The sequence below is a fragment of the Cladophialophora yegresii genome (assembly GCF_000585515.1).
Source record: "Cladophialophora yegresii CBS 114405 chromosome Unknown aczIN-supercont1.6, whole genome shotgun sequence".
NCBI lineage: Eukaryota > Fungi > Ascomycota > Eurotiomycetes > Chaetothyriales > Herpotrichiellaceae > Cladophialophora > Cladophialophora yegresii.
The window spans coordinates 2,281,468-2,299,073 of NW_006913050.1; the positions used below are offsets into that span (position 1 = coordinate 2,281,468).

A 17,606-nucleotide genomic window follows, 5' to 3' on the forward strand; every position below is an offset into this window, starting at 1 on the left:
CCTGCGCGTAGCGTCAGCAAGCAGTAACCCATCCTGGCAACCTTGTGGACTCACAGTCGATATGATGCTTTGCGCGACAAAGGACTTCCATTGCCATGCCATCAGAGGCCATGAGAGATTCCGCCTCTCAAATACAGTAAACCAGCCGCCCACATGCACAAATGTCCCTGCTACTGAGCACGATACCGGCTTTGGATATGAACTGCAACGGGTTGTGCTGGTCGAATCTGCATGACCCGGAACCTGCTCTGGTAAATCTCCGGTACCCGAGAACAATACCAAGGGGTGTCTTCATACCTGAGAGAACAATACTAAGGGTGGAGCCTTTCATGCCTGAGAGAACAATATCAAGATACAGTCTTTGTTCCAGTCTCGTTCTCCCCATCGCTATGCGTGCACCGCCCCCCAGAACGGCACAGCTCTTTTGGCCTCTAAACTCCAGAGCACCTTGACTTCTTCGAACGCGATCGAATGCGTCGGATGCGTTTGTTCGAGGTGAGGATGGCCCACCACGCCCCCCCCCGAACAAAGCCTTTATGCGTGGCGGCAGCTCAGAACAGCCATGATCACATATAAGATGTTGTTGGGGCACGAATCTTGGTGTCTGGGTGTACCACGGCCCTCAGGGTAATTTACTCAGTTTCAGCCATAACTCGCACTAATGGTTGCTTTCAAACACGTTCTCCTGGCTTCATTAGCCGCCCTGGCTGTCGCGTCTCCTGCCTCGACTCAACAGGAGAAGCCCCGCAGCTCTTCAGCTAGTGTCGCCCACCAAGGCGGACCCGGATGGCCTGCGGCAGGTGATGGCACTGGACCTCAGGAACATGGCAGCTGGCAACAAGCTGGCAAAGGAGAGGCCGGGGAATATGCACATAAAGTTCCTGCAGGCATGGGCAATGACAAGAACAAGTACAGCCAGCACCAGCCCCGAAACGAGGGTGCCATGCCAAACCATCAGGGTCACAGCAATAGCAAATGGGAGCATGCGGAATCTCCAGACAAGAACGGCGACGACGATCGCCACAATCGCCATCACACTCGGAACGCAAACCCCTCCATCGACCTAGACCACGACGATCCGATGCTTTCTCAGATGCGCGAGATGCTTGGTGCGCATAACGAGACCGAGAGCCACGAGCATGAGGGCAGGCACCACCTCGGTCGTCGAGGTCTCAAAGGCATTTACGAATGCATGAATCATAATTTTGTTGCCCCATGCAAGTGGACTGAGATCAAATCAGAGAGCCAGTGTTACAACGCGTAAGTTCAGCCCAGCTTCTCCCCATCCCGCTCGTCCTGTGAGCCAACGTGAGCCCGAGAGGTTGATCCTGATACTAACATGTGGCTTCCATGCAGATTTTACAATTGGAAGGGATCGATGGGTCCCGACAAAGGCCTATGCTGCACCATCTATGAGAAGAAAAACTGCAACAAGGACGGCTGGCAGACAATCGACAACGTATTCCACTATCCCGGTATTCCGGATTACGGGAAGAGCCCGGTGCTGATCGATAATGGTATGAACGATGAAGGCATAGTCAGTCTCAAGTGCAAGTTCAAAGACTGCTAAGTGAGTTGGCTTCGGAAGGCACAGGATTGTGGAATGCACTTCCTCGTCACAGACTAGGACGAGTGGTTGTGGACGCACGGCCACTACGTCCAGGATATTGGCGCATCTAATACGCGGGTGCTATTGAGCCGGCCTGGTGCTCTGAGTTGATGGTCTTGTCTGTATCTTCGTCTCATCCATGTATCTCGTCGTCCATAGCATGGAATAATGCAGCTTGTTACTTTAGCCTGATCAAGCTGTGGCCCACGCGAGGCTGACGCCAACGTGAGGCTGAGATGAACTTCGCGGCACCCGATCGGGCTTTGGTTATCTAACGCCACAATGACGTCGCTCACTCCTCCATTTGGCTCACATCTCGTATCGCAAGGTCTCTAGCACCCAGTCTGATGGTCCCACTGCCGTCATCGAGTCAGCAGGCTCATACCCAAACAGGTTTTCTTAGCAATGAATGCTATCATGATAGGTTGCGGGCAGGTTCTAGCCCGTTCCTCGCCGCAGCCTTTGCCCAGCGACGGTGCGGGATGACATCGTCGATGTGGCTGCAGAGCCCGCGAGCGAAACGATGCACGAGGGAACCACGACTAACCCGCATCTTCGGGGTATATATCTACGGATTAATCTTCCCTCGCTTGCCTCGAACATAGCAACTCCACCACAGACGCACATCAATATCCTAAAGACAATCCACCCGACCACGCTCTAAGACATCGCTAGACATCGCTACAAACTAGAGTCTGCAAACCCGACACCACCTCCAGCAAACATGAACTCATTAAGATCGGCGAGCAACTGGATCTCCAACAAGACCAAGGGCGGCGCCCACTCCGCGAGCAAGGAGACCAACAAATCGTATGTTCCCACGCATTGTCGCTGGTTACTAGGTTACCGAGTCCCAATATTGCCTTACTGACTCTGTACCGCGCAGAATCGCCAAAGATCCTAATGTGCGGAGCTCGACTCGTCTGCGAGCCGCCGGGAATGCGATGAAGGACAAGGTGCACGAGACGAATTACAACCGGCAAGCAGATGTCCACAAGCAGGCCGCAAAGCACAACTACTGAGCCAGCCAGCTTTGTTTGAACCTGGGATCAGAGCCGCCCAGCATATCTTGTACGACGAATATGGATGAGGGGCCTAAGGTGGCGATTGACATGATACCCTTGTACACTATTGTACTCTGCGCGCGGTGCTCCTGTTAGAATGATGTTTGATGACCTAATGACCGAGGACGTTATGTATCACCATGAATTTGAGATTGTGTTCGTACTATCCGGAAACTGGAGTCCCAAGGGCACGTGGAAGAAGAGCTCAATGCTGTGATTGTCTCTCAGAGTGCAGTTGCCCTCATCAGTGATGTAGACAGAAACCTCAAAACAAGCGCGTACTGACTTCGCTGAGATCGAATACCTTCCCGGGAATTCTCAACAAAGCAAGAAGCTGGCAGGAAGTTCTGAATTGGTTGTTTTAATCCTTTTGTTCGGAAAGGCGGTGTCAGTATGTACAGCGCAGAATGGCTCTTGCGCAGAGCGGATCGCAGCCTCGCATGCCGCCTTGTGTGGCCCCCTCATCTACTTCGTCTTGATATGCTTCAATCTCGGCCCGCCCTCATGCAAGAAATTGTTCGCATACGCCTTGGGGACCACCCTCCTCTCCTGCGGCTCCTGCACGTACCACTCATAGCCCTGTTTCTCCGCAAACGCAATAGCGTCCTCCTTGGACATGAAATTGATTTTCGTCCCTTGCATGAAATCTGCCGACGACTGCCATCCCATCAACGGATTCTCCCAGCGATGGCCCTTGCCGAGCACGTCCCAATCCATGCGCCACGCATGGGATCCCCAGCTCCCAGACTGCGTGGCCGGCCGGACGGGTTTGTAGATTCTGTGGTGTGCGCCGCCGCGGTCAGAGGGCTGCGCCGCTTGTGTGTACAATTTGGTGGCAATCTTACCTGACTGTTCGGGCTTGCAAGTCCACGGGCGCGCCCGACACCACAGCCGCAGGCGTGAAATGGCCGGGCTCACTGCCATCCATGACCCTCCGCGGGACGGGCGAGTACGCCGACGTGCCGTGGTCGACGTTGGCGGTATAATCGGGCTGGTGGTCCGGGTGGTATTTCTGGACGGCCGGGCCAGGCTTGTGATCGACGGCGACCATGGAGGCCTGGTCTTCCGTCATCTTCATAGCTGCGACGTCCGGGATGGCTCGTGGGTCTGGGTCGCCTACTCGCCGGTGAGGTGTCTGGGAGATGTGTCTCATCGTGGATCTGGGAATTTGGGTGCATGTTCTCGAGAGCCGCAGAGAGCTCTGCGTGCGTAGGAGCGACATCGTTGGTGTCTGCGTGGATGGCGTATGGATGTGAGGAGAGGAGGCTCTGATGTCGTTTGAGTCCGGCGTCGATTGACTTGCGCATCGATCGACGCCGCCAAGTCGAGCTTCCAGGAATGGACTAGTGCGTATCATCCACCTTGCGCAGTCACGTGAAAGGCATATCTCCCTTCTGTTATTATAAACTTCCTCTCGCTTGTCCCTTTGTCGATGGACCATTTTTTGGCCCCGCCCAAGGTATCCAGTCTTTCGTGGGCCACTGGATACTCAGTACTCCGTACAGTACCTTGATTCCCGATCCTCGGTCCTCGGGATGATTGACCAAGTCTACGGCTTCCTGGAGCAGCATCAGGCGATGGAACAGGAACGACTTCCGAGAGCTTTCTCTGCGACCCAGGTGTGCTTCAAGCGGGCCGTTTCGTGTGCTATACATCGAATTCTTCCCGAATATGCGGCATCGCAGTCACAATCGAGGGCTGCACGCAATCTGTCCGTGCAGCGGGTCAAGCGCCTTCCTCCGGCATCAAGACAAGATCTAATCGATCTATTTTTAGGGGTGGAGGACAAGGGCTTGGATTACTAGAATGGGACCTCGTCTGTCTCCAGTGGAAGTCCCTGGGGAGAGTGTTGGGAGGATTCCATGCGTGGACCGGTGTCTACACAGTACCGCGTCCAGAAGGGTTCATACATCGCTCACCAAACGAACTCCTCTACTCTGTCACCAGGAGGGATTCCGTACCTTGCACGGCCCTGCTTGTTGGCTTATGATATCGATATCCGTGCCCACCCAACGTATCCTGTGATGAGTTCATTTCCTCGCGTCTCGATTGGTGACAACTGCATTCGATAACGCGCTCTGAACGAGTGAGTGCGTGCATCGCTGGTTGGTTCGTCTTTGAGCCCTGCAGCAGATTCCGCTTCAAGTGGCCTAGGTGGTGAGCTCTCTGTTGTCAGCGCGACGACTGTCTTTACTGAGGACAACAGTTCATTGGCGAGAGCTCGTCCTGCTCTTGCCTCTAGGTTCGTTACATTTACCGCAAAAGCATCAATGTCCTCCAAGATCCCAGCATCTTCTGTCCTCTGCATGACAAGTATCGTGAACATGCCAACGGGCACCTCCCTGGAGCCCTGCTCCGGGTTGACGGCGAGTTTGATCGGATTAAACTTGTTGAGCAGCAATCTGGACTTGCGTTCCAAGCGTATCACGACATAGGTGGCGGTCAAGGTGCCGCTGTCGCTCAAGTCAACGTCATATGCGGTGACTCCTTTCGGCGGTCCAAGCAGACTCAACTGCCTGCCGGCATTGAGAAGGCTTCTAGGCGCCCAACGAAGGCCTGCAATCGGCAATTTCTCGCCGCCCAGAAAAAGAATATTCATTGGAATCTTGACCTTCTCCCGGAGAGCTATCCAGAACATAGCCATCCGATCATCAAGCGCCTTGGTATCGAGGATGCGCCGGGGCTCGATGTCGAACAACGCTGCAAGGGCGGGCACCTCGTCCTCTCTCTTACTCGTGGTCCGGTAACAAAGCGATTGATGGATATACCGAAGTGGATTGATGTTCGCTGAGAACAAGCCGTACAGATCAGGCATCAGGGCGCCGCTAACCGGGTTGTCGGAGTCGTTATGATCTGCATCTTTCATGAGGTCGGATAGCAATACGACGCCGTCATTGAAGGCAAAGAGAGGGAGCTGAGACAAGCGGCCCTCCGGGAGTGTCCACATTCTCTGCATCCACGCCGCAGTCGTGACCCAGAGCAGCAACCGTCGAGTATTAGTGTGGGCTGTCGCCGCGTGCATGAGCTCAGGGTCCAATACCAGCGTCCTGGATGCGCGGGTGTACACCTTGTTCATCCCGGTGATCGACATCTTCCGCAGCCGCTTTTCCCTTGGTATGCAAAGTGAGTCGATCCACATCAGTTTCGACGACCCGGCCACTTCGGCATAGCCAGCCAGGTATTCGACAGCGCATGTCGGGAGGCCTTCTTCCGAGGTCGAGCCCAGACCGCCAGACCAAACATGGGATACGGCAGTGAACACGGATGACTCTTCCATGGGCACAACCTCAACAGTCATGCTGCCATCTTCCGCTTCCGAGATCCTGTTGAGATCGATCAAAGGTATTCGCCCACTGTCTAGGACCTCGGCGATCCGAGGCAAGCTGGGTCGTACGAAAGCGCATTGACATCCCGAGCGGATATGCCTGGGCTTATACGTGCTTTCGTCGATGTTGTGCCGCACACAGCCGTGGGCTGAGCATAAGTCGTGCGTAAACCGGGTGACTGGAGGTCCAACAATCGCGGCGTATTCTGCAACAGTGATATTGACCGGGCTCAACATGGTCCGCACGTATGGGCACCAGCCACGTCTCACCAATCTTTCAGCAAGAGACCGCTGATATGCATCAATGGGAATCCAGGGGTTCTGCAGTCGGCCTCGAAAGCTCCCTTGGACAAACGTTGCAAGCACCTCGCCCATATACTGCAGCGCCACGCCGCTGAGCGTGAAAAGCCGCATGATCCTCTCGTAGGTCTCATCGCAGAAGTCAGGGTTGACGTTTACGAACAGTTGCGGTTCGCCGAGCATTCGGCTCCAGACGCTGGCCGATGCCAGTACATGGACTAAATGCTCCAACACCTGGATCTTGTGGGGGTCGTCTCTCGGCAGGTTTTCGAAATGCTCTCGCAGATCCTTGAATATCTGCCGCAATGGCTCGTTAGTGAAGAAGTGAGCCGATTCCCTTTGGACAATAAAGACATCTTTGTCGAGACTCCGTCGGAGCGCCATCTCGTACAAACCGATGCTGAACCAACTCTGGAGGAACGCCTTCAAGCCTTCTTGTTCTAGATTGCCGAGTCTACCTTCTTTGAGGTCGTACAGTTTCTCTCTCGACCATCCTCGCTGCAGAGCATAGTCGTCAAATTCGCCCACTTCGGACGGTCTGTGATCGTATCCCAACCATGGTATTTCCGGGATGTTGTGTTGAAATTCCTCCAACTCTTCCTTCGACAGGACGTAGTCCATGGTGAGTGGTTGGAGGGACTATGCAAGCAAGGCCGGTTCATCGCGGCCCGGATTCGTTGACTCGTAAGTCGAGCTTCATGGCTTCATTTTGACTCTCGACCAGCCATATCACCTTGTACAACCTTCAGGACTGCGTACATGTCTGCTGGGAAAGTCAGCACATCGAAGTCCCACTGGTCGGGAATCTCACGCAAAATCGTCTTAGGAATCTAATCAAGAGTAGGCTCGCCATGTGAAGGGAGGTGATGGGCCTAAGTACAAGGTTGGGGGCCTTACCTAAAAGCACGCTTACATAACCATTCCTCTCAACCTGTCTACCACTGTTGCTACAGGCGTGGCGGGCGTGGAGGTACAAGTGGCTATCCAGGAATGTCCTCTAACCAACCGGGATTCGTTACAAAAGAGCCATTGGACCTGCGGAGGAGAGGTAGAAGTGGACTGGCGCCGGAAATTCCCATCTGTACTGAGTAGAACATGAAGCTCTGTGAGACTCGGTGAAGAAGAGACCTGTTCGGAGGCTTCTCCTTCAAAGACACACAGGAAAATCTCGTGGCTTGACGCTCAGGACCTACAGAAAAGAAAACGCCATGCATGGACGGACTGACTACCGGCTCATTACCATAGTCAACATCAGATGGAATCCAAAACCGAGCTCACCACCCGTAACGTAATCTTGAAGTAGACGTCTTCGAACTCCATACAGACGGACTTCTTGTTCCATTCTGGTGAGGACCTAGAATGATTGCGTGATTTCGATACCAACGCTGTGAAGTCCAGCCCAGAAAGAAGAGTCTTCACATTTCATCCTCCGGTCAATTGACTACATTAATTAGCTTGCGTTCTTCATCTCCCTCAGCACGGCCATAACCTCATGCGGTTCACTCTTGCCCGTCACCTTCTTCATCTCGTCACTACTCGTCCTCATGAACGCATTGTGCGCCTTCTCCTGCCCGATCGTGAACTTGCCCTGCGTCTCTTTATTCTCATTGGCGAACTTATCCAACCGCTGCACGGCCTCGTTCTCGCCATCTATTGTCTTCAAGAACTTGACATTCGACTTGGTATACTCGTGGCCCGGGAACACTTTGGTGTCGTCCGGTAGGGCCGCCAGGATTTCGTTTAGGGCCTTGTTCATCTCCGTGCCGTTGCCCTCGAAGAATTTCCCGCAGCCACCAATGAACAAAGTGTCACCCGTAAACACGACGCGGTCGTCCGTGGCCTTGTCCTCCATGTACCAGCAGATGCTGTCCTGGGTGTGGCACGGCGTGTGCAGTGCCGTGACTTGGATGTTCTTGCCTATTGAGAAGGTCGAGCCGTGCGAGGGAGTCGTCGATACGGCTTCGCTGTCTTTGCCGGCTATGACGAGGAGGTTGGGGTAGGCGGCGAGGATCTTCTTGTTCCCGCCGGCGTGGTCCCAGTGGTGGTGCGTGTTTATGATGGCTGTGAGATTCAGGGATTTTGACTTGTCCTCGAGCACGGGGAGGACTCTGCGGCGGGGTCTCGTGTCAGAATCTGAATTTGCGGGTTTGCCTGGGCGCAAGCGGGAGTCCAGACTTACTCGGGAGGATTTGCTGGGTCGATGATCACGGCGTCTTTAGTCTCGTCGTCGCTGACTAGGTAGGCGTAGTTGTTGGATGAGCCCACCCCTGGGGCATCCCAATGTTGTCAGCATGCGTTTTAAGTTGTTCATATCTGAACCTCGCTCTTGCTCACGGGCTCATCTCCTGCCACCTTCTGTACCGCGACGACAGGGAAGAAAACAGGTCGACGTACACATCGGAATGCTTAGGATATGCATCTTTTTCACTGGCTGCTGTACAAGTCCTGATATATGCGGGGTATTGACGGGTCGCACGAGAGAGGCAAAGGCGGCGCTGGTGGAGAGTAAGGGCCTGACGAGGCGCGATGTGATCATGAATGAAGTCGCTCTAGAGCTATCTGGAGGGCGACAAGACGCTTGCAAGATGGGCCTTCGAGTTTTTTGTGAATGATATTGTGAAGTACTCAGTAAGCGAGCTGCTCGTCAAAGCAAAGCAGGCCAATGCGGAGAAATTCCACGTGAGAATCTCCAACATTGATGATGTAATTGCGCTGGCGTTCATGTGTCACCGATGGAGTATTGGTTTGATGGTGTTATTCGTTCGTGGTCACAGAGGGCTAGGAGATCAGGGAGAATCGGGTGCTCGGAGGTGACTGCTAGGGCATCGCTGAGTGCGAGTACATTGCAACGATAATATATTCTATATCAATGTTTTATCACTCTACCGTACCGTATTCCACGTGATGATGACTTCTGCGCCGACTCATGCTGAGATGCCCGCTCTCGTTTAATAGCCGCTGGCTCTGAGCCAAGTCTACCACCTTATCTTTTCCTGCGATGCTGGGGATCCAACCTCGCATCCATCCGCTGACCCTTTCCCAGTGGCTGTAGCCATGGCTATCCCTGACTTTCACAAGTCTCTCCTCCTCTTCACCGTACAGCATGAACTGAACTCCCATCATCGCATCCATGAACAGGACGCCGGCTGCGCCCAGGAAGAATGGAGCTGCTCTCGCGACCCATGCCCACCTTTGATTCCCATCTGCATCGACCCAGCCGTGGTGGCCATGTGGCTTATAGTCTGACCATGCATTCGGGTTCGTGATCATGGAGGCAGAATAGAAGAAGTTCCCGCAAAAAGCGGCGAAGAACAGGAGTGGGGACAAACCAGCAGTCGATTGACGCTGCCAGTTCTTGTAGAGTTGAGGCAATCGTGAGCCAAGGTAGAGCAAGGTCGAGCACCAGGACAAAATGGTTCCTACAATTTCGAGAGGCGTGTCGACGCGGAGAAGGTGTATGCCGTGAACATAGTGATCCGAAGGGAAGGGGACAGGGGCGGCTGCTACATTGGAAGCGAGCGACGACATGGTTGCTGCATACAGCAGCGTACGCGGGGAGGGCGAAGCTAACCAACTTGATGCCATTTTGTCGCCATAGGCGATGTCCTGGGTGCCGGAGCCTTTCTTCTCTCCGTAGCTCACAGAGGAAAAGAGGGGCGCATTAATATTCGTAGGAGTGGATCGCTTGGAAGAGTGGTCGTCAGAGTCTCTAGGAAGCGGGCCATCGTCACCAAACTGGGTGTTGATTGGAGAAAGTCCATTAATGATGGCACTGTCTGCATCGTCGATATCGCTGCTTCCAGACGAGTGAAGGCTCTCCTCGTAGATCCATTTGGCGAAATGACTGTACCAGAAGTATTGGATGACCAGGCACAGATCCACGAAGACATAGTAGCTGGCTATAATGATTTGCCAGCCCGCCTGCCTAGTGAACACGGCACCCAGCAAGTTTGTCAAATCGCCGAGTAGCCATTCGCCTAGGAAGAATATCGACAACCCAGCAGTAGACTTGATCCGGTAGTTCTTGAATATCTGAGGCATCTGTGCAAATAGCCATGACACTATCGACAGGGTGCCGAGCAGCGTCGACAACGCAGCCAGAGGAGTGGGTACGCAGATTCCCAATTGTGAGGAAAGGCTGGACAAGAGCGAAGTGGTTGGCGTGCAATGGTCTGGTAGAGCAAGCTCTCTTAAGGGGATATATGCCAGAGCCATTGTGTGTTAGAGACTAGAACGCGCTTCTGACCATGCGTGTGAGCCTCGGAGGTGGTTGTAACCGCTTTATTGTTGCCCTATGTGTAGAGAGGCCGTCCGCAGGTTTGTTTTTCCAACATCAAGCCCGATATTCCTCCCATCAACGTTGACTTCCTCTTTGTGACCGCGCTCTGTTCGGGCAGCTGCCAAACCTCGTTCGGAGCGTTCGAGGCTCGAGTCTCGATCGACGTAGTGGCTGTGCCTTGCTGATAACGGGGTCCCGTTCGCCAGGGACAGATGTTTCCTCGATTACTGGCCTAAGCTCGTGAGTACATTCATGAAAGACTGAAGAAAGAAACAATGCAGAACGATTGAAGCATTGGATTCCATAAAGGCCGTAAGCATGTCCACGGGGAGCAAGTGGAAGTGAGTGCAGGCAAACGTCCGGGCGTGATAGAACCAGGCGCCCGATAAGGCAGTCACACCCCATAATCCCAAATGAAAAAGGAAGCTCAGATATGAACGTCAGCCTCGAATTCGAGGTTCATTCGGTGCGGCAGTGGGACGAGCCGAAGGAGCTCGGCTGATTGTGTGCAGATGACACTGCGCAATGACTCGGGAATTGGTCAGATGGTTGTTCGGCGAGATAGAATTGGTTCAATCGCGGTCTGGTGAGCCAGAATTCCACATTAGGTTGCATGACGGAGCCATCAAAGTGGGCGAACAGTGACAGCGAAAGGCGGAGTTGCACGAGACCGTCACACATTGACCTTCACAACACAAACTGATAAGCACTTGAACGCTGCTGATTCGTGCCCAATGGCATCTCTTGGCGTGGGGAAGGAGATCGCCGACCAGCGCCGGCGGAAACACGACATCCAAATACGAGGCGATGAGGTAACCGAGCACGACAGTTCGAAGAAGCCCGCATTAGAAACAATATATGTGTGTGGTCTCGACGACGAGAACAAGGACCAACCTACAATGAGATACTGTGCCTCCATCGCCCCCGAGCTCGACAACCCTCAATCGCGCTCTCCGCATAGCGAGAGTGTCGCTTAGCTGCCTGCACCCCCTCATTGGATACCATAGCGCAATCGGCAGTCTTTTCCACCAGAGCTCAAACAGAGATCTGCTGAAGCAGGTTGCTCCCTTCAGACAACTGCTATTGGATAGTCATCGCTTCACACCAAAGTCTAACTTCACTCATTACATGACAAAAATCATCAATTCCGTAAGGAGATCGCGGACTGATCACTGTCTCCGAGGTCCTTTGCAAAAGGCTCGATCGTGACCTCGTTCAACTCCAGCTGCACGTCCCGTCGGACCCCTTCTTAACAGACAGGGATATGGTCAGCGTGCTACGGCCTAACAAGACCTCTGTCCACCTATCTACACAGTAAGTAGGTATATTGCTGTGCATTCGGTGGCCTGACACGCGAGCCTTGAGTCGTCCAGCAAGGACAATCCCTTGGAAAGTCAGTATTGCCTACTTTGCAGCATTAACTCCATAATAAGTCCAGATACCCTGTACTCCCATGCTGGACCATCTCTTCTGATTCCCCGCCCTGGCCAGCCGAAACAGATGCCAGATCGAAACCAGGCAGTTCCCGAAGACCTACTTGTTAGTCGCGCTCGCCTGTGGAAGATCACAACACTCCCCGCTTCGACTGGAAATGTTGCGCGTAGTTTCTTGAAGATGGTCACCGATCCATCAATGCAAGGAATCGAGCTCCCCACCACCCGCAGAATTTGAACGATGGGATGCGTCTACACTGACGACAGCGACCTCTTGCCCGTCGATTGCGATTTGGTACTTGTGTAACCCACACAACCGGATGGTTGACCGTTACAGATGTTGGAAATGTCTGAAATCGATCAGGTTCCAGCGCAGGCATCGACGCCGCGCTCTATGACATCCACTTGTAATCGACAGTGCTGCCCTTAACTGTGAGACAGAGGTCGCCTATGCACTATTATGGCGAAAAAGCCACCATTTGGTCCAGCTCCGTACGTACCAGCTGGCTTTGCGTGGTCCAACTTCTACACACAGCAAATCCATGCGGCTCCTTTAGAAGCTATGTCTGAAGAAAGATATCTGCAACGGAGAAAAGGTTGCACTTTGATGAAGATACGTTCTCCGCATGATGTTCTTTCGTGGCGACTGAGCCATGCCACAATTCTGTGCGGTGAAGTCATTCAACAAACATGCAGGCACAGACCATTTGCCGTGCTCTACGCGATGCCCACGTGGAACCTGGTATCTCGGGGGTAATCCGCTAGACAATGACTAGCCTGTCTGAATACTCAACATGAAATACGGTGCGTGGGCAAAATTCAAGATCGTGGAGTTACTATCTTCAAGCACGAATAACAGCTTCAGCCTGACCGGTACGGGTACGTATGAACGCTCGCAAGTCTGAGGGCAGTGAAGCGGCCCAAGACGCAAGGCAACATCTTTCCCTGTTATTTCAGATGCGACGAGGACGAGGCAGCTTCAGACCTTGACACAGCAAGCTCGGAAAAGGCTCTCGAATAGCCTTGCAATGTTTCGGAGACCATGATAATCCGGATGCGTTGCTGATGGGCGATCGGGATATCCGACATCCGTCGCTGATTCCAGGCCTCGTAAGGCAAGCCGCAGCGAGATATGGATCGCGCGTCCAGGTGTCCCAAAGAGCTCATGCTTTGTTTGTGAAGCTTTGCAAGTGCAAAGCATCCCGGCTGGCAACCACCCATGACGATGGTCGACGCTGTGCTTCGCTGGTCTCGGGGAGTTTTGATTGGTTCTTTAGAGGGATCAATAGGATGTAGTCGTCACCATGATGCAATTATGGGGCATTCGGACTAGTCTTCCGGATCTCACCACAACGACGTCCCTTCAATGGCCTTCAGCTACGAGTTCTCGTGCGAGCAGTTACCTGCCCGAATTTGCCATAACAAGCATCAATTCTCGAGCACTTTGTGACCATGACGAAATGCGCTTCAATGTGGGAACATTGCCAGACTCCGCACACGCCAGTCCGTTGGCCCGCTCAGAGCTTCTTGTGCCTCGCCTTGGACACGCGTTTGTGGGCAAGAGCGAACGCCTCTGTCAGTGGTCCTGTCACGCACGTTGCTTGTGATGCAAGAGCTTCTCGCTAGAAGATGATAGGAGAAAATCTTCACTGATTTGTATCGGCAGAGCTTCAATTGGTAGACACGCCGGTAGGGGCAACAAAAACGCGTCCTCACAACCCCGCCTCATACTTGTTTCACTTTCCCTTTATATCGTACTCACGTCCCTCCTCTATCCATTCCTCTCTGGCATCTTACAAGCACATGCAGAAGATGGCTACCACAGTTTCAAACACTCTCCGCGACATCGGTAACTCCGCCGCTGGCGCTGTGGAAGGTGCTGTGCATAACAAGAAAATCGCGGACCTAGAGAAGAACAAGAAGAACCAGCACGATACCAAGCAGAACACCACTACCGACTGGGGTGCCAAAGTTTCTGATGTTGACCATGCGGTGAAGATTGTCGATGAGAAGGGCAACCATGTCGGCCCCACCCTGCTGGAAGATGAAGTGTTCCGCGAGAGGGTAAGCTACCACTGGGCACCATTCAACTCACGCATACTGATGATGATTAGATCCATCGGTTTGATCACGAGCGCATCCCTGAGCGTGTTGTCCACGCAAGAGGAGCCGGTGCCCACGGTACTTTCAAGCTCTTCGAGAGCTGTGAAGATGTCACCTCGGCCGGCGTCTTGACTGACACTTCTCGAACAACTCCCATCTTTGTCCGTTTCTCAACCGTGCAAGGCAGTCGCGGTAGCGCAGACACCGTTCGAGATGTCAGAGGTTTTGCTCTGAAGTTTTACACGGATGAGGGCAACTGGGATATTGTGGCAAACGACATTCCCGTGTTCTTCATTCAAGAAGCTATCAAGGTAAGTGTTTGAGACGGAGTTGCCACCTATGCACCCATTGACCTGTCGCAGTTCCCCGATCTCGTGCATTCCCTTAAGCCAGAGCCCGACAACGAGGTCCCTCAGGGCCAAACTGCGCACAACAACTTCTGGGACTTCGCATTCCTGCACAAGGAAGCAACCCACATGTTGTTCTGGGCCATGTCCGATCGAGGGATTCCCCGCTCCTACCGCATGATTCAAGGATTTGGTGTCAACACATTCGTGATGATCAACGCGAAAGGCGAGCGTACCTTCGTCAAATTCATCTGGACACCCGAACTAGGTGTGCATTCGTTGGTTTGGGATGAGGCTCTTAAGCTGGCTGGCCAGGACCCAGATTTCCACCGCAAAGATCTGTGGGAAGCCATTGAGAATGGAGCCTATCCTAAATGGAAGTTCGGTTTCCAAGCCATCAAGGACGGCGACCAGGACAAATTCGATTTCGATATCCTTGACGCCACCAAGGTGTGGCCTGAAGAATTGGTGCCCATCCGTTACGTCGGAGAACTCGAATTGAACCGCAACATTGACGAGTACTTCGCGGAGACCGAACAGGTGGCCTTCTGCACCAGCCACATTGTTCCTGGTATCGACTTCAGCGAGGACCCTCTCCTTCAAGGCCGCAACTTCTCCTACCAAGACACTCAACTCTCGCGGCTGGGCGTCAACTGGGAGGAACTACCCATCAACCGCCCCGTCTGCCCGGTGTTGAACTTCAACCGGGATGGCCAAGGACGACACACCATAAGCAAAGGCAAAGCCAACTACTGGCCTAACCGATTCGAAGCCAACCCACCAACAGGCCAAGGCGGAAAGGGTGGTCTCGAGTCCTTCCCAGCCACATACCCAGGCGTCAAAGCCCGCAGACTGACGCCCAAGTGGAAGGAATATCTCTCGCAAGCTCAACTCTTCTTCAACTCCATGTCCGAGATTGAAAAGAAGCACATTATCGAAGCCTTCTCGTTCGAACTTGATCACTGCGACGATGATATCGTTTATGAGCGCATGGTGACCCGGTTGGCCGAGATCGATCTTTCGCTCGCCCAGGCCGTGGCGCAGAATGCCGGTGCCAAGTCGCCGGAGGTGCAACTCCAACCCAACCACGGCAAGAAAGCGAAGGGTCTCAGCCAGTTCGACTATATGCCCAAGGAGCCAACGATCAAGGGCCGCCGCGTCGCAATCCTTATCGCAGATGGGTTCGATCTCACCGCCTACGAGGCCATGAAGGCTGCGGTATTTGCACAGTCAGCTGTTCCCTGGACGATAGGAGTCAAGCGTCAAGCCATGAAGTCTGCGGATGGAACCAAGGAAGTCAAGGCTGATCACTTTATCAACGGCCAGCGATCAACCATGTTCGATGCTCTGTTCATCCCAGGTGGTGCCCAGTCAATCCAGACGCTCAAGAAGATGGGGCTTGCGAGATTCTGGGTCAAGGAGGCTTTCGGCCACTTGAAGGCCATCGCTGCCGTTGGGGAAGGTGTCGACCTCGTCCACGCCGCTCTCACTGAAGTCGAGAATGTCAAGTTGGCAGGCGCCGGTGCTGGTGCTGACGGAGTGGTGAACTGGTATGGTGTGATCACTGCTACTGATGCTTCAGCCGCCAGCATTGCCAAGGAAGCCGTCAAAATCACCAAAGATACCAAGGACTTCGCCGGCCAATTCTTCTTCGAAATTTCGCAGCATAGGAACTTCTTCAGAGAGTTGGATGGTTATGCTGAACAGGTGTCCATCTAAGTCGTCTGTTGGATCTGTGCATGGAACGTCGATACCCCAGAGAGCGTCGTGGGAGTGAGAATATGGTGGTTCGATCCGCCAAAAGGGCGAAATGTGGCTCATGCTCAGCGTGGGTTGACGAAATTAACGATACCTAGTAATGTACATAGCATCAATGTAAAACGATCAGGTCATAGATTTCGCTACCCCAGTGACAGTGTTTTCAGCTCAAGTAAGACCGCAGCAAGTTCACTCGGCCTTTTGGCTTTAAATCGACCCATCTCATAAGTTTCCTCCTTAGCCCTGCGCATAGATATCCACTCACCTTCACTTACGACAGTAAGGAAGAAAAGATCGGAAGAGAACCTGAGTCACGGTACAAACGAAACCTCCGACGAAAGACACCTCGACCAAACGTTGAGCTTATATCAGGACATTGTCGAACCTCACCTTTGCCAAGTCGTGCGAGTGCAGTGCGAGGACCACCGCGCCAGCATCAAGGGCCCTCCCCCTCGGTTAGTGTCGGTATGTAGTCGACAGCCCCGGCGCGCCCTGCCCTGGTCCTGAGCCTCAAAAGGCTCACTCTTTCGGATTGCCCCCGAGCTCGGACTCAGCGACACCCAAAACACCGAAACACCAAAACACCAAAACACCACATCGAGTGGACGAGGTACGACTGATTGCGCTGCCCTGCCCTGCCTGTCGGTGTGTCCACGCGCGGGACTGCCTGACAAAAGACGCGGCGTCCGGAGTCCAGAGTGGATGGACGATGGAAGGGATATGGCGTGGCGTGGCGTGGTGATGAGAAGTAGAAGCGGCAACGGCAACAGCAACGGCGGCAGCGGCAGCAGTGGGAGGCGGAGCAAGAGGAGGAGGAGGAAAAGGGACATTCTGACCAGCAGCGGCGGGCCCACGAAGTGGCCACGTCTGCTACATGACAGCACGTCGTATAGACCCGGAATTGTGGCCTGTAGCGCGGAATCGTCGACTATCGTCATTCATGGCCACATAGGCGCATGGGGATGGGTAGCTCCCTCCCTTCCCCTTTCACCTTCCTCTGCCTTACAGTACCTACCAGTCCGGTACACGCACTCAAGCACGAACGCACGCACCTACGCGATGAGGTGCAACACGTTCTGCGTTTCTCATTCGAGTCAACGCAGTCGCCAATGAATGGAAGTCGACGACGAGGGTGTGGACGTAGAATGTGAATACGAGGGGAGGCGGGAGTGAGTCGACGGAGGCCTACTTCACCCAGTCTGTACTCGTACAGTACTGTGTATCGTGAGAGGGAAAGGTGCTTCGTCTGAACTCCGCGCCTCTGCCTGCATCTTCTTGCCTCGCATCCTCGCATCCTCGTGTGCTCGTGTTTCCGGCTCCATCAAGTACTGCTGATGGGGTCGGTAGTCGTACTCGCACAAAATCCTCTGGACTTCGGAATGGTGTCG

General features: G+C 53.7%; 7 protein-coding genes across 7 annotated transcripts; 3 read left to right on the forward strand and 4 right to left on the reverse strand.

The window, feature by feature from the left end:
* Positions 1-661: 661 nt before the first annotated feature.
* A1O7_08845 (uncharacterized protein) lies at positions 662-1,570 on the forward strand (the record flags this gene model as incomplete). Its single annotated transcript, XM_007762834.1, has 2 exons — positions 662-1,260; positions 1,357-1,570. The coding sequence occupies 2 exons, from the start codon at positions 662-664 to the stop codon at positions 1,568-1,570; spliced, it is 813 nt and encodes a 270-aa protein (XP_007761024.1).
* Positions 1,571-2,333: 763 nt separating this feature from the next.
* A1O7_08846 (uncharacterized protein) lies at positions 2,334-2,631 on the forward strand (the record flags this gene model as incomplete). The annotated part of the gene is made up of 2 exons (XM_007762835.1): positions 2,334-2,419; positions 2,496-2,631. The coding sequence occupies 2 exons, from the start codon at positions 2,334-2,336 to the stop codon at positions 2,629-2,631; spliced, it is 222 nt and encodes a 73-aa protein (XP_007761025.1).
* A 507-nt stretch (positions 2,632-3,138) lies between these two features.
* On the reverse strand, positions 3,139-3,751 carry A1O7_08847 (NADH dehydrogenase (ubiquinone) Fe-S protein 4; the record flags this gene model as incomplete). Its single annotated transcript, XM_007762836.1, has 2 exons — positions 3,139-3,451; positions 3,519-3,751. The coding sequence occupies 2 exons, from the start codon at positions 3,749-3,751 to the stop codon at positions 3,139-3,141; spliced, it is 546 nt and encodes a 181-aa protein (XP_007761026.1).
* Positions 3,752-4,657: 906 nt separating this feature from the next.
* On the reverse strand, positions 4,658-6,919 carry A1O7_08848 (uncharacterized protein; the record flags this gene model as incomplete). Its single annotated transcript, XM_007762837.1, has 1 exon — positions 4,658-6,919. One exon carries the CDS (start codon positions 6,917-6,919, stop codon positions 4,658-4,660), a length of 2,262 nt encoding a protein of 753 aa, XP_007761027.1.
* An 829-nt stretch (positions 6,920-7,748) lies between these two features.
* Positions 7,749-8,717, reverse strand: A1O7_08849 (hydroxyacylglutathione hydrolase; the record flags this gene model as incomplete). The annotated part of the gene is made up of 3 exons (XM_007762838.1): positions 7,749-8,406; positions 8,478-8,565; positions 8,693-8,717. The coding sequence occupies 3 exons, from the start codon at positions 8,715-8,717 to the stop codon at positions 7,749-7,751; spliced, it is 771 nt and encodes a 256-aa protein (XP_007761028.1).
* A 458-nt stretch (positions 8,718-9,175) lies between these two features.
* On the reverse strand, positions 9,176-10,513 carry A1O7_08850 (uncharacterized protein; the record flags this gene model as incomplete). Its single annotated transcript, XM_007762839.1, has 1 exon — positions 9,176-10,513. The coding sequence occupies one exon, from the start codon at positions 10,511-10,513 to the stop codon at positions 9,176-9,178; it is 1,338 nt and encodes a 445-aa protein (XP_007761029.1).
* A 3,309-nt stretch (positions 10,514-13,822) lies between these two features.
* On the forward strand, positions 13,823-16,179 carry A1O7_08851 (catalase A; the record flags this gene model as incomplete). Its single annotated transcript, XM_007762840.1, has 3 exons — positions 13,823-14,074; positions 14,125-14,424; positions 14,476-16,179. The coding sequence occupies 3 exons, from the start codon at positions 13,823-13,825 to the stop codon at positions 16,177-16,179; spliced, it is 2,256 nt and encodes a 751-aa protein (XP_007761030.1).
* Positions 16,180-17,606: the final 1,427 nt, after the last annotated feature.